Source organism: Parambassis ranga, chromosome 10 (assembly GCF_900634625.1).
Source record: "Parambassis ranga chromosome 10, fParRan2.1, whole genome shotgun sequence".
Lineage (NCBI taxonomy): Eukaryota > Metazoa > Chordata > Actinopteri > Ambassidae > Parambassis > Parambassis ranga.
This window is the reverse complement of record NC_041031.1, coordinates 13,238,985-13,253,985: the sequence shown is the minus strand read 5'-3', so window position 1 is coordinate 13,253,985 and position 15,001 is coordinate 13,238,985. Positions and strand designations below refer to the sequence as shown.

The window sequence follows — 15,001 nt, the reverse complement described above, 5'->3', positions numbered from 1 at the left end:
ATCTTTGATGTATTATTTGCACTTCTTTAAAGAAATTCAGCAGTCTAAAGGAGAACATTCTTGAGCTCTCAAAAATTTGTAGAGATGATTTCTAAGTGTGGTTCATAAAAACAAAAGCTGCATTTGGTGTGTTAACGCACAGCTCTTCTACCAACATAATTCCAAAAGCAAAGATCACCAGCTGAATGTTGAGTGTGACAGGGACAGGCTTTTATAGTTATCTCCCATTACCACAAGCTAAAAAGCATGTTAAATAAAAATGCAGCCCACCCATGGAACAACAATGGGGAGGGAACACAGGAGGAGATAATTATGGTTGAAGGTCACCAAAATGTTTTCGGGACTTTACAGATGTAGCTGATACACAGTAAAGCTTGTAAAAATACTTCAGAGACCACAGATTTGTGCCACCATATGGCTTCATTATACAGCAAGAGCTGTATTTGCAAATGCAAAACCTCCTTTCTCTTCTCAGTTTTTTTTATGCATCTCATCATTTTCTTTTAACCCCTACCCCCTTGATATTAGAGGTCAATCTGCCTCCAGTGATGAGGCGCACTTGTGAGAGTGTGTGTGTGTTAGAGGAGGCAGATCAAATGACTACCACCCTGCTTGAGTGATCGCAGACATTGCAGAGGAAAAAAAAAATTATGTTTTTTTTCTGTTTGGTCCATAATTCAGGAGCTGTAGAGCTGCAAGGGCCGCTCTTTAATGAATCTAACCTACCGTGACATATTATAGGAGGAAGTTTTGGTTTGTAGTTCCACATGCGTACATTCATTACAGGTTGGTTAAACACTCCTTAGACAGTATGTGCTGTTGTTCGGCCTTTTTTGGAATGAAATTTATGCTGTTACAGGTTTTGTACAATTTGTAAGAAAGAAGATAATACTAATGCGTCGGGCAGCAGAAACTAGACTTTTGTGCATAATCATTTATTTCTGTGGGTGAAGGTCGGCGCCTTTTACACTAGCCACCCATTAGGCTTGATGATGTTTGTGCTTGCCGGTAGTGGGTAAAGGCCACAATTTTAAAAGCCTAACTATGCTTTTTAATCAAATTTGATGCCATGATTAAATCCTAACGACTGATTAGGGTTTTGTGTTTATATCTTGTTATCATCCTTTTTTTAATTTTTTATTTATTTCTGTTGAGTCATTGCATCTGTAATCACCGTGCCTCGCTAATGTAAGCACCATCAGGACTGATTCTTCCTGATTCAGACACTCACAGCTGTGTTGCTAACGTTCTGAGGAAGAGTTAAATGTCATATTCTGTACATATCAGAGGACCCACTGGCAAGGGTCCGAAAGAAAGAAAGAGTGGGCCTAAATTGAACCAAATGTTTTTTTGAGGGGGAAAATAAAGAGTGCTGCACTAGTGTGGTGGGAGAGAAAGAAAAAGACAAATCGGGAGTGATAATTGGATGAGATTGCATGCTCTGATAAGTACAGGAAAATGCACAAACTTGTGACTTTTGTAGCATTCTTCAAGGAAACCTGACAAGATAATGACTTGATTGCCAGCCGTACCTTGAAGAATGCTTTTTTTTTTTAAAGATTTTATTTTTTTTATTCAGTGTTCAACATAGCCTCACACTGATAAGGCTACAGCTTAGGCTGCTCAGAGCTCAATGATATTGTAACTACAATCTCCCTATATCTGTCTGTCTCTCTATATTTCAGGAGATGGCACTGAAACCACCACACTATGGCACACTCTGTGGCACAGGTACAGCTCGCTCCCACAGGATTAAAATCAATCTCTAGCTCCCACTACCTAAAAAAAAGAGAGAAAAGAGAGGAGAGAGGAGGGAAAGAGAGGGCAGAGAGAGGAAAGAATGAAGGCAAGAACTGAAGAGGTGAAACAAGTACTTTACTGTGTCTACAGCCTCAAACCCCACCTCTTCATACAATCGAGTGATGCGATGAATTTGGAGGAGGAAAGGGAGGGAAAGGGAGGGGAGGGTGGGGTGATGTCTCGGAAAAAAGAGACATGCTTCATGTTGCTGCCTGATACTTGACAAAGCTGCTCCTGTGAATTGGGTTGGGAATCTGAAATGCTTTATTGAGTCTTATGCTATCATTACCTGTGTCAGTGAGGATGATATTGTACGCCCTGAACACCTCCTCGAAAAATGTCCCACTGCAGAACCCACTCTGTAAAATAGGTGTCAAATACAGTCAGTAGATCTGTAAAGTATGTTTATATGTATGTATGTATATCGATCACAGAGTTGATGGTGTTTATATTTATTGATTGCATTTCTTTGCCTTGTTTTCCAAACTGCCTGGTGGCCATTTTATTTTCGTACTTTTTTTGTATCATTTGACTTGCTCTATTCGGGCTTGCTCATGGAACTAATGTATTTATGCTGCAAGGCCTACAGCCCCATAGGCTTACTTTTAGTGTTGAGCCCACTCACAGTGTATCATGTCACCCCCCTTCGCCTTCTTTCTGTTCCACCATAGACGCCACCGTTAGTGACGAATGTGGCTAATGTCGCAGAAACACGCATGGTCCCCACAATACAAACACTTTTTGTAATGCTCAAGATCGCCTTGCTGTTATTACACTGGAAGGAATGGTAGGACAAGTTTAATACTTTGAGCTAAGCCACAATCACAAGGGACTAACTGCTGGGGTTATAATCAAAAGCTGTTTATGTAGGGCAGATTTGAAGAGCACTAAGCCTAACCTTTTGTGTGTCGCTTTCAATTCCTAAGTCGGAAGTGATTTAACCTGTGACATCCATATTAAATGGCTCCAGATGGTGAAAAAAAATGAATAAGAATAATCCTCAGGCAGTCGTTAATATGAGTTGGTGGGTTTAAGCAAAATGACTTGACTTTTTTGCATTAACTTATATAGACAAAAGACATTTTCTATTGACAAGAACACAGAGATGAAGAGGTAATCCAGGAATCAGTTTAAAAACAGCAATAACATTTGACAAAAAAAATTAAAAAATATTATAAAAAAATGAAGAATAATTATCATCCACTATGGTGCAATTAATACTTCCTCCACCTTTTTGTTTGGAGCATCTTTTTCTCATATAGAATCATCACAACCACAGTATGTCCCGACTAGAGTAGAAGCATTTTGACAGTATACACCAGTAAAGTGGCTTGATGGGTTAGCAGCATATTGTTCAGTAGTCCTGTTAATTGGTAAGCTAATGACTTCTATGATAGGTAATGCCATAGCGGCACCTTCAGTACATACATATAACCATAGAATTAAGAGTCTTTAAAACTGGACATAGCCTGTGTGGTCAATTGGAAATGTACAGATGGTCTGGACCAGAGGCTGTTTTCACTATATATAGTTCAATGCTATTATTGCACAGACCAGAAGCCTTTCTGATTTTTGTCCCAGCCTTCAATATGTCATCACTGTACAGACTATGTCCACTTTCAGACGTTTAATTTTATGTGTGTCACCTCTCTGTGAGGCAGGTTGTTATTATTTAAGAAGGTATGTTCATGTAATTATGGTATCAAATGTATTCACTACTGCGTAGGAGCCACAGTATGAAATATACATAGCATCCTAGCACTGTGTAATAATTAGATTTGCCTGATCTTTGGGGAAAAGAACAAAAAAAAAGAAAAAAAGGAAAAAAAAATCATACATGCGGAGAGCTTTTGTCCTTGTAAGGGAGACAGAAAACCTCACTTTTATTCAATGTGAAGTACAGTATGCACCTTACATGATCTTTGTAATTGACTTTGATTTGCCAGTGTGGAGAAAACTGTAAATGTTTTGTTTATGTATGTGTGCGCTTCTGAAATTTATTAAAGTCTTTTGCATTGTATTGCATATTTTGATGACTCTTTTTATTCATTGTTTTCGAGCGTTCAATATTAGTTTCCATCACTCACATCAGTTTTATGCACACTATACTGTATCTGCCTGATTAGATTACACGAGACAAACACATGCTGTAGAATAATGCGCTGTTTTTCCTCATATACAGCCGCTGTTCAGCTGTGGTCAAGGAAAGTCACCGGCACCGCTGGTCTGCACACCCTTAACAGGCTCATTATAGCCATGCGGTAATGCAACTACTGTCTTCTGCATTTTGCAATAGTATAGATCTTAAAGTGTAGGAAATAGAGAAATGATTTGGATATACATCACTAATTAGGAACACATTACAGATTAAAAAATGGAAATTTGGTGAGAACGCATCCTTTGAAGTGTACAGACAGAAACGGCAGCTTTTTTTTTTTTTGTTTTTTTGGACCGACACATATTTTTTGTTATTGTTATTTTTTTTGGCTCCCCTGCAGGAGAGCTGATAATGATCATTTGATAATGATAACTCTGCTATTATGATGTACAGTAGTGCACAAACAGGGTTTTACACACCTCAGAGAGAGAGAGAGAGAGAGACTGATGCTGGAAGGTACAATAACCTTTGCTCAAACATTGTGTTATGCAGTGTTTATGTGGATTTGATCCAAAAATACAGACTTGAAAGGCACGAAAAACAAAGCCAGGGTAGAGACAACAGAAAATGTTTAATTGCTTATCAAAGTTACTTCATATTTTGAAACTGAGAAGGAGCTAATCAGTTCCCTCGGGGGAAGTGTCCTTGGTGATTTGAGAAAAAAATGGTGCTCACTCCAGAAGTGCTAGCATAGAGAGAGCATAAATGTCAGCCTTCTATTAATAGATGAACGTAAACCTGCTAAATGCACCACGTCCTCAGTTAAACACAAAGAACTCAGATCATAAGGTAAGATGTATCTCTTTGAGCTAGATAAATTATGGTTTGATTTTTTTCATATTATGCATAATTAGGTAATAGAATGTTTTTCAAATGAGCCATAGATAAATAAATAAATAACACTCCCAACAAAGCCACAGCATTAATGAGTCTTAACATTTGTGCATGAAGATAGAGTAGGCGATAAATGGATTTTTCTTCTGCTTCAGAGTGCAAAGTCAAAGATGAGATAGAAGCCAAGAAAGAAAGAAAGAAAAAAGGAGAGAGAGAGAGAGAGAGAGAGAGAGATGGATTTAGTGGAATCAGGAGTTGCTGGTCTGGTTTATAACAGAAAATGTCTTTGGTATGTCTTTGGGCTACTTCATTGTTGCTCCACAGAAAAAAAAAATGTGCAATTTTAGTACGCTCACATTAAGTGCATTTTTTTTTATCATCTATTAAATGACTTTTAAAGGTTGTCCCGTGGATTTACTGCAGTGTGTCACTGTGGAAAGTGTTTCCAGATTTTCTTTGTTGACATACTGATTCATGATTTATGAGGACGCAGTGTTCGATTTCATCTAACAGGCCAGGAAGCTGGTTATATGTAAGAAGTTTGATTACATATAATGCAATGATATGTCTTCAGCTGGAGAGCGTGCAGAGTTTAAAGCGTAGACAGACATGCATTCATTCTTTGTGTGACGGTGGTTAGGCTATCCATATGGTCTTCATTAATCGTAGTTTTTTTTCTTTATCCAGTTTTTGTTTTTCACCATTCACATATGGCTGTAGAGTTTTTTCATAAACCTATTTTTTATGTAGTGGTTTGTTGAAATGGTAAATATTTACACTGTAATAATCAAGAATGCATGTTTATTATTTGTTTTAAGAATACCAAATCCAACGTTAATCGGTAAAGCACATGAGACGTTTATCATTATTCCAGACAAAGTTATTCCAGACAAAGTGTGCACGCCTGGTGCAGTGACTTTCTCCAACCTTGGGAATGCAATCAGTGCAATCAGTACCTCTACCCTGTTATCAATTCTTTGCTTCTTATAAATGTAACATAAAACTAGAACATGTCCGTTATTTATGTGGATAACATTGCAAAGGAGCTATCAAGATGGAAAAACCTTTTTTTTCTCCTTCACATTACATTGATTTTACAAGTCACTCATGTTCTCCGCTGAGATCGCTGTCATTTGCTGCAGACAGTATAAAATGTCAATTCAAGATTACAGATTGTTTGAATAAAATGCTCGCCACAGCTGCTGTCTCAGCCAGCTTTTAAAAAAGGATTCAATAATCTGAGGAGCACTGTGAATAGTTTATGATGTCTACAAACCTGTATGAAAGCAGTGGTGGTACACATGTGTTAATCCTACTCTTTATAGTACACTTTAAGACCTCAATACTCAACCTTACTGCACTCTCTTTGGGAATATGTGTATGTAAATCTCTGTTTAGGGCTGGGTCTTGTTACTACGTATGCCAAGAAAATTGTGGAGAAGCTTGGATGGTTGATCAGAAATCGTATTGCTTCTCATTCTGGTCACCGTACACCATTGCCCCACTCAAAGCTGGCATATAGCTGCTGATTTTCCTGGCATGCTATGTCCTTTCCACTATCAATACCTGGGTGCACCAAGAGCTCAGCTCATCTGCCTCTTACGGTAAGAACCTAACCCCAGTGTCCTGGAAGAAAGTCTGGAGTTGATTAAAGTTATCCACTCAAGGACAGAAGTTGTATTTTGGGAATTATGTACTTCTACTGAACACCATCCCTCCCTTTCATATGTATATATTAATATTGCTTTAAATCTTAGGCATTTAATGTCATGGGTCTCAGTGGAGAGGTGTAGGTCAATTTGCCAAGCAGCAAGCAAGTTCGGGGTTTGATGTAAAGTATTACTGACTGTCTGAGCCGAGGCTATTTATGCATGTGCTGTGCAGTCGTGCAGGAAACAAGAAGATGCTGTTTTTCCGTTGCACTCAACTCAAGGCAACACTCCACACAATTGCTGCCAAATCTCTGCCAAACTGAATAATTCAATCATCCCCCATAGCTGCAGTGGTCTATCTACCTTTGTGTGTGCAACAATCAAATCAGTGTGGAAGCCCGCCGAGTGGTTCTTTCTGAGACACTGAGTAGCTCTACAGCCCGGAGATTGTTTTCATTGAAAACAATTCTGTTGATTAAACGAGGTGTGACTGTGGAGCAGGGATCTGAAGAACATCGATTGCTTGTACAATTGTTTGTTCCTTGTTAAAAGTGTGATCTAAAACAGTCATTGCTGATAGTGTGCAAGAAGCATATGGCTGGCTAGTGTGACTGCAAGACAGTCGGTGTGCTTCTGCCCTCTCTGAAGTGGGTAGAGTTATCCATCGTGATCATTTGTGATCTTGATTACCAAACAGCACAGAATGGTTAGAGATGTAGTTGCCGGTTCTTTAGCATGGCTTTGATTATTTTGTTATTATTCCAGTTGTCATCGTGGGGATAAGCAAGTTTTACAAGTGTTCTTTGGGAAATACCGTCATCTATTTTTAAAGCAATCACATGTGTTTGACCTTTGTTTTGCCCCTCTAAAGCTCCCTGAACATGAACACAAACACTGTAGAAATAAGGTAAAATAGGGTACGTGTGAGTGTGTGTGTGTGTATTATTTTAGTCTTCAGTTCACTGGTGGTGCACCTGCCGTCTGTAGACATCTGCAGTGAGAGCACAGTTGCATCGAGGTTGTTTTCATTGAAATTCTTTCCTCATTTTTACCTCCTCTTTTCAGTATACAGTGGAAAACCTGTCCAGCAATCTATCATACTGTTGGAGCTAATGAATGCACTTTTCATAGCCATGTCCCACTGTGGGTCATTGTGCAACTCTATGTGATGCTGTCAAAGTTGTTTAAAGCAGAGACCCTTTTCTGAAGTGTTACTGAGCTGTATGACTTGATGCATAAATCCATTTTCAACAGTCAAAAGTGAATGCATCTGACTGCCGTGGTGCTTAACTAAATGCGTTGTGCCGCAATGTGTTAATTACATGTCATATAGCCCCCCAGGAAAAAAGACCTTCCTAGAAATCATAATTCAGCTCTAGGGAATTATATACTGTTGAGGACAAAGTCATGCAGGTTCATGTTTGCAAGCTAAAGGTAGCCAGACTAAAAGGCAACAACTTAAAACCATTGTCCAAGGAGGGCCATGTCTGTGTCCTCCTTAATCCTGGTAATCCTCGTACAGAATTCTAGATTTGCTTTTGTAAAAGAGATTGGGAGATGATAAGATGCTCGTCTGCCTCCTTAGAATAGCTGATAATCTGGTTTGAACAGAGGACTCAGGGGGTATTTAGCTTGCCTTAACATTTGCCCAAGCAGATGGCGTTGACGGGGGAAGGCGCAACCTTAGCTTCCAACCCCCTTCCCTCTCTGCATGGTCCACTTTGGGAAAAAAAAGAACAGTGGGATGATAATCAATGTTGTTTATTTTGCTGCTTGACTCTTTAAGTACTTTCAGCCAGATTATAGGCTTTTCCAGGGGATAATCAGAGACCGCAGACAATTGCCTTTTTTTCCATCCTGACAGTATCCCCCCACGAATGCGTAAAGAAGGCGATTTAAAGTAGATGCCAACTCCTAATTCCTGATTAGTCCCATTGCAAACCCTGCTAAAATTAACTGGACGCTGCGCTAATCGCTGCATTTCAAACACTCACTGTTCTGGTGCAGTGGACATATCCAGCTGTAAGAAGACATCCCAAGAGTGATATCTCCATTAATACGTGTGTTTGAAGCTGCCTCTTTCTCAATGCGATGACACACATATACACACACACACTATGAAACCAGAAATCTACTCCAGGGTAATTGTAACACTTCAGGATTGAACAAGGGGTGTGCTGACCTCTTCTGACAACAGAGACAAGCCCATCCATGTAGTAAAAATAAAAAAAAGAACAGTGCCTATTTCAGCTGCATTGTCTGTCAAGTCACTTTCATCTGGTAAACGCACATCATTTCACTGCAACACCTACAAGATGCAGTATCATGATTGGTTTAGAAACAGTGGCAATGGAATTGGTCCGACAAATGCATTTAAGCTGTAAGCATGACTGCATGTAAGCCATTAAGTCATTTATATTGCTTTCCTAAGCCCACCTCTGTAACCTAATGCCTCTGGCAATCTTCTCAGTTTGGACTGGACACCTGCAACAAAAGCATTTGAACAAATGAGATCAGCCCGTTGACTAATTAGAGCTGCGCATGGCAGAAGTGGGCCGACTGGAAAAGATCTGCATGTGTACAGCAGGGCTGTTTAACGAAAGCATTTGATGCATTCATTCCTGCTTTGTCTATGCAGTTGTGTTCTCTAACAGGATATTGTGCATAGCTGTCAGCTTCCGTCTGGGGGTAGAAACACAAAAGAAAAGCAGAGGCCCCAAATGCATCCTACTCAAACATACAGACAGGGCAATGTTAATCCACACACACAATGACATGCGGATTTTCTTCCAGCAAAACGGTCAAGCGAAAAAATCTCTGAAACAAGTAGGAGAATGATGAGACTCACACACAGGCATACAAACATTAAACGCTGTAACTGCAACCACTTCCACACCTTTGATACCTTTGTGTCACACTCGCTATGAGAAATGCAGGTATTGCTTTTTTTTCTTGTCGGGCGTGCTGTGCTGTTTAAATGCTACCTCGTAATAGAAATGTGAGACATGTCATCAGCTTGAAAACTGATGTCAGCAAGGAGGCTCATGTATCAAGCAATTAACAGAGAATATTAGATGGTGAACATCATAAAGCTAACGCCAGTCAGTGGTAACACACGCGGTGCAGCAGCTCATTCTAATGGCTTGGACACTGTACCGGTGTTAGAACTGCGCTGGCTCTTTGAGTCCAAACCACAGCATTAACTTGTACAGCAAACAAAAGCAAACATCTCTGAGCCTTTAACAAGGTTTTGACCTAATTGCCTTTCCCCATCAGAAGCAACTCCATTGGTTTTTAATACCATTATGTTGTCTGAGTACACACTAGTAATGTAAAATTTAGCTATCATGCCTGGGAACATACTCCGCAATAAATTGGAACGATAGTTAGAGCTTGAAACATGAAAGGATAATCGAGTCAGGGATATTTTGAAGAGTCTTCTTAAATAATGCGTGTGATGTTCACCAATGGTCATAAAGAATTTATGTGCATGCAGTCTTCAAAAAGAGCAGCAACTCATTCCCAAGATCAGTCATATATACTTTTAGACTTTTGTGGCAAAGGTCTGTGTTGCCGGAATGGTCAGAGCGTCGTTATGACCTGCTCGATGCCTTTCACTCTCTCTTACTCCTTTTTAGGACCGTCTTATTAACTAGCGGTCTTACAGCTGGATGCTGGACATGGTACCCCATCACATTGTAACAGGCGGTGGTCACATGTAGGGTTGTCCATTAGACTTCAACAGAAGCTTGAAGAAGGCAGTAACAGAACTGGTGGGTTTGCCACTGCGGTTTCTGCTTTAGAGCAACAAATCAGTATTTAGATGGTGACAAGTGTCATAACCTTTGGTGCAGTGATGTGATTGATGGATGTTGTGCACTCTTTATAGCTTAACTAAAAATCCAAACTGGCCATTCTGTGTTTAGTCAACCTACCAATTCAATAATTTGACAGCTTCTAGCATCACCTGCCTGATAAACAACAATATTCTCTGATAATAAATAATCCAATCTAATGTCATCAGAGAATGGAACATCTCAATCCTGCTGTTTCCTATTTTTCCTCTGCTTCTATTCACTTCCATTTATTATAGCATATGTATAGTGTACTTGACTATCTAATGGAATTTCTACAATGTTATTTCCATATCATTTTTATCTGCTTTAGAGTGATTGAGGTCACAAAATGTGTTTTCGTCAATACAATAAGAGAGTATGTATTCAGGAGAATTGCACATACATTACGTGCAAATTCTCTATGATGGAGCACACATGTTCACACCCAGAGGTAATGGACAACACTTGAGTGACTTCAGTGAATTGTGCCGACCTTATTGTATTGTGTGGATGATTGTGTTATGCTCCCTCAGATAATGACTGTGCCCTACTTTGACTTTGAGGCAGTGACCTGAAATAAGGCACACAAGTGAAATCTGAGTCTGGATGAACCTGGAAGTGATTAAGGTCACCCCAACACACCACATTTGTTTGACCCCACCCCCACCCCACCCCGGTGACTCACATCATCCAATGTCTGCAAATCCTTCGGGAGTCTTTTGTGGGAATCCTCCATGCAAACATTGACCATTGATAACATGTTTAGGAAGAGTGTCAGGATGATTAAATACACCTACTGTAAACACCTACAAACCGGAGCCCTAGTGATTTAGTACCCTATTGTCCTGGCGTACAAGAAAACATCTTGTTACCACCTTACATGACATAAGGTCTTTAGATTCCTGGTAACCAATCAACGTTCACCCTGAAGTGGTTATTTTTTTTTTTTCACCTGTAAACACATAATTTCCTGAATGAAACCAGCTCTTGCAGATTGTTTTTTTTTCTTTCTTTCACACTCATTTGTTTTGGACTGGACAACAACGTGATATGGAGTGCAATCAAAGAATGGTGCACTGCATGCCCCTACTCATGTATCCAATATTGCTGAGCGCACAGAAAGAGAGGTCACATGTATAGTTTTAAAGCCAACTGTCAGTGAAGGTATTACAGGGCTGCAGTGCAATGTCAGTGAGTCAGTGGAATATGATGAACTGAGAAATATACAAAGTTTCTCAGGGAATATGAAAATACATCCACTTATGTATGCATCACATGTGAGAAAAGTATAACATCAAGTGAATGAAGATGAATGCTTCAGAAAAAAGATGATGCAACAGTGAATCCTGGATTCATCTCAAATTAAACTCCATTCAGGTCCTTGATGCATTATTTAAACATGGTGACTGAAAAGGCTGAGTTTCCAAGTCCACGTCTCACAGACATGATGCATGCGTGCCTTAATGCTTCGGGGGAAACATGGATAACATGAGATCACGTCTGTCTCTTGGGGGCTAGGATGCACTGAGTGGATCTCTGGCTTGTTTTGTGTCTTGCTGTTCTACTGGGGCTCAGTATACAGCTCCTCGCCACAGCCATGGTGCTCAGATAAAAATTACTCTTCCTCTAGTGTGTATGTAAATCAGTGAGGGGGGGATATAATGAAATAATGAAGTGTGCCTCTGCTTTTTTTCCAAGAGAGACCACTGGGACCTACTATTTTTAGACACAACAAAGAGATTGCCAGGGGTGTCCAGTATCTCTGGCTACGTTATGGAGTTTCATCCACTTGTCAATGTACAACTGCTTGTCTAAGGGCTTTAACGCATGCTGGGAAGAAATGGAAGTCAGTGTCTCCCTCCAGACAATGTCAATTAAGCCTCAGTGGGATTCAGTGGATGGATGTGTCTATAGATGGTTATTTTTTCCCCCTACCCTAATAGATGATGGACATCATCAATAAGATCGAGGGACCTGATTGTGAGTTATGTACAGAGCCTATCTATTGGCCACATGCATAGTATCCCTGTAAGATGACCCTCCCTGCCAGCAGGAAATGCTTTGTCACTCAGACAAACACGGCAGATGAATGCTCAGCATGATCCTAGGGTGTTTGTCATCTGCTGTTCTCTTTCTAATGGGTTTACTGTTGATGATCCAGGTCAGTGAAGGACAAAGTGCTCCACACCATAAGTTAAGAACAGATTCTATAAAGGGATCATAACACTACCTCTCAACCATGTAGATTCCAATATGTAAAGTTTAAATCTTGTTGTTTGTTTTGTAATCTTGAACGGTTTCCATTTCTAAGGTTTCTAATATTATCTATGCTATTAGATGTGCATCCCTATTTTTAACTCTGACGGATGTTGATCCATGAATTTATTTGACTTAAGCTGCCTATGCCCATAATTTACTGTAACGCCATCATCTCCCATATTCTCCATTCAACATTTGACCTTGAAAATGTGATGTTGTAGATGCAGCAAGACTGAATCTTTGCAAACTCAGATATTTTCTGGCATCCTTGGGAGGAAGGGATGTGGGGGGGGCATAATGCTGCCATGTTTGCCTTTTGGAGATAAAAACCTCAGAGGTCATTTGAATGGCTTGGTGTAATGTGGGTCACCTCAAACGTACGGAGCAACTAATTCCTGACGTGAGATTTTTCCTTCCTAGCATTTTTTTAAAAAAATATTATTATTATATTATATGGCTGTGACTGCTTGCTTATATGGATGATCTGTAGACTATTCCTATTTCCAGAGTGCAGGGCCAAACATATGGGGCTGGGTGATAACACAAGGGCCTACCTGTACACATCGGTTTGGGTTAGTGTGAAAGTTATATATCCTTATGTAAGATTTCTGTTGGAAATACTTTATATTAGAGGAAATGGAAACCCATAAATGCATTCCTAATATTCAAGCTTAGAATGCCTCCAAAACTAACTGTCCTTGACGAGTTTAAAAGGAAAACATAAAAGGCAGTGCATGTCAAGACACACTTTCCCCAGCAAAGTGAAGATTCCTGCCTCTTATCTGTTTGATTTTGCACTTAGGGATTTTTTTTCTTCATCTTTTTTCTTCAAACATCAAGTGCCAAAGTCATTTACATGTGCTAGGGGCAACCAGAGTTAAAACACAGACATACAACTTACTGCTGTCTAGAGGCAGTCTATGAACAAAATATGGAAGTTGTTAGGGATGGGTAAAATAAGGCAAATGAAAGGAAGGAGAAAGGAAAGGAATGAAGAGGAGAGCAAAAGAAATGAAGACAGTAGGGGGTGAAACACACAGAGGGTAATTCAATTTGACTAAAACTCTCTGTCGCTTCATACAACAGGGGGATTGGCCTAGCCACCAAAAATGAATTAAAATTCATGAACTATTGAAGAGTGAGCTGCCAGTAGATGTGGAGAGGACAATGCACTTTTAAAGCAGGATATTATTTTTTTTTCTAATTACAAATAAATGAAGCTATTAGTTTACCTTAAATTAAAAGCAGACAGGTTCCCACAGAGATATCTGATCCCATGTGTAACTCATTTAAGACTGATTTGGGCCCCTATTGAGCTGACAGGCAAACTGAAATTAGGGTAGAATAGCACAAGTGGGTAGCTCAACTGCTTAGTATTGGCTGACTCCTGCTGGCTCAGTGCCCTGTCATTAGCTAGGATCCAGTTGACGTACTGTGTTTGAAAACCCCATCTGAACCACATCTAAGTACCTTTAGGTTCAGAAAACGCCAAACCTTTGACTCACTAACAGTCCTGTACTCTAATTTGTAATCTTATACAGATTCTTAAACATCTACGTAGTGGAATTTGGCAAGGAAGGAACACACAGTGCAGATTATTTGTAATGCTTCCCAAAAGCAGACGAATCAAAAGAAAATCCAGTGTTTGACTTTGATCCATCCACAATATAAATAACTAATTTATCAATTGTGCTTAAAGAGGCATACAATGGGCAGAACAGAGAACATTGTGTAGCTGGGATAATCCCTTAGAAGATTTATCCTGACGTTGCCTTGAGGGGAATAGTGGGAGCAAGAAACAGATCCCATTCCCTCCTTCTCTGTTTCTCTATCTCCGTTTCTCTGGATACAAAGTCACTATCTCAGCTCCTGATCAGCCCTATTTGGTTATATTGCATCGTGTTCTTTGATATTCTAGTTAATCCGCCAAGTGAAGAGATTTAGCCATAGATTACAGTGATTCAATGAACTTTTGATTACTTGTGTCTGTAGCCTTGTGGCATTTTCCTGCAGTGTGGGGAGGGTTCTTTCAAAATTACTTGTATGGTACTTTTACTGTATTCTACTTAGTCATTACTCCAAGAGAGAAATAAATGTGCCTCATTACCACATTAATGTACCATTGAGTAAATGTGGCATTCATAGTTTCTTTAAAGTGGTGGGATGCAGAAATCTACAATCTACAAATGATCTACACTTATATGGATAAACAGCACAGGAAAAAATAGAACTTTAAATCAAGGGTTTATGGTAAATTTGTGATGCCTTTTGCATTTCAAAAATATGAATGGAATTTTTTTAATAATGTTACTGTATTAATATTAATATTTTGTAGCCTTTTACAGGAACACTATGGAGTTCAAAACTTTATTTCCAAAATCACTCTGTTGATGCATCAACTCAATAGACAATAGATTGCGTGGCACCTCCATCTTTCCTTAAGAGCGCCTGTATCGCCTGCA

General features: G+C 39.6%; 1 protein-coding gene across 2 annotated transcripts in view; it reads left to right on the top strand.

Moving 5' to 3' along the window:
* pcdh11 (protocadherin 11) overlaps positions 1 to 15,001 on the top strand; it is a 113,448-nt gene that overhangs the window by 17,957 nt on the left and 80,490 nt on the right. Inside the window, exon 4 of one of the 2 annotated variants that reach the window (XM_028416995.1) lies at positions 1,686 to 1,888. The exons of the other annotated variant lie outside the window; for it this stretch is intronic. Within the exon in view, the coding sequence (XP_028272796.1) occupies positions 1,686 to 1,769 (84 nt within the window). The 3' untranslated portion in view covers positions 1,770 to 1,888. Of the gene's footprint in view, positions 1 to 1,685; positions 1,889 to 15,001 lie in introns of those variants that run through there. 2 annotated transcript variants of the gene reach the window in all.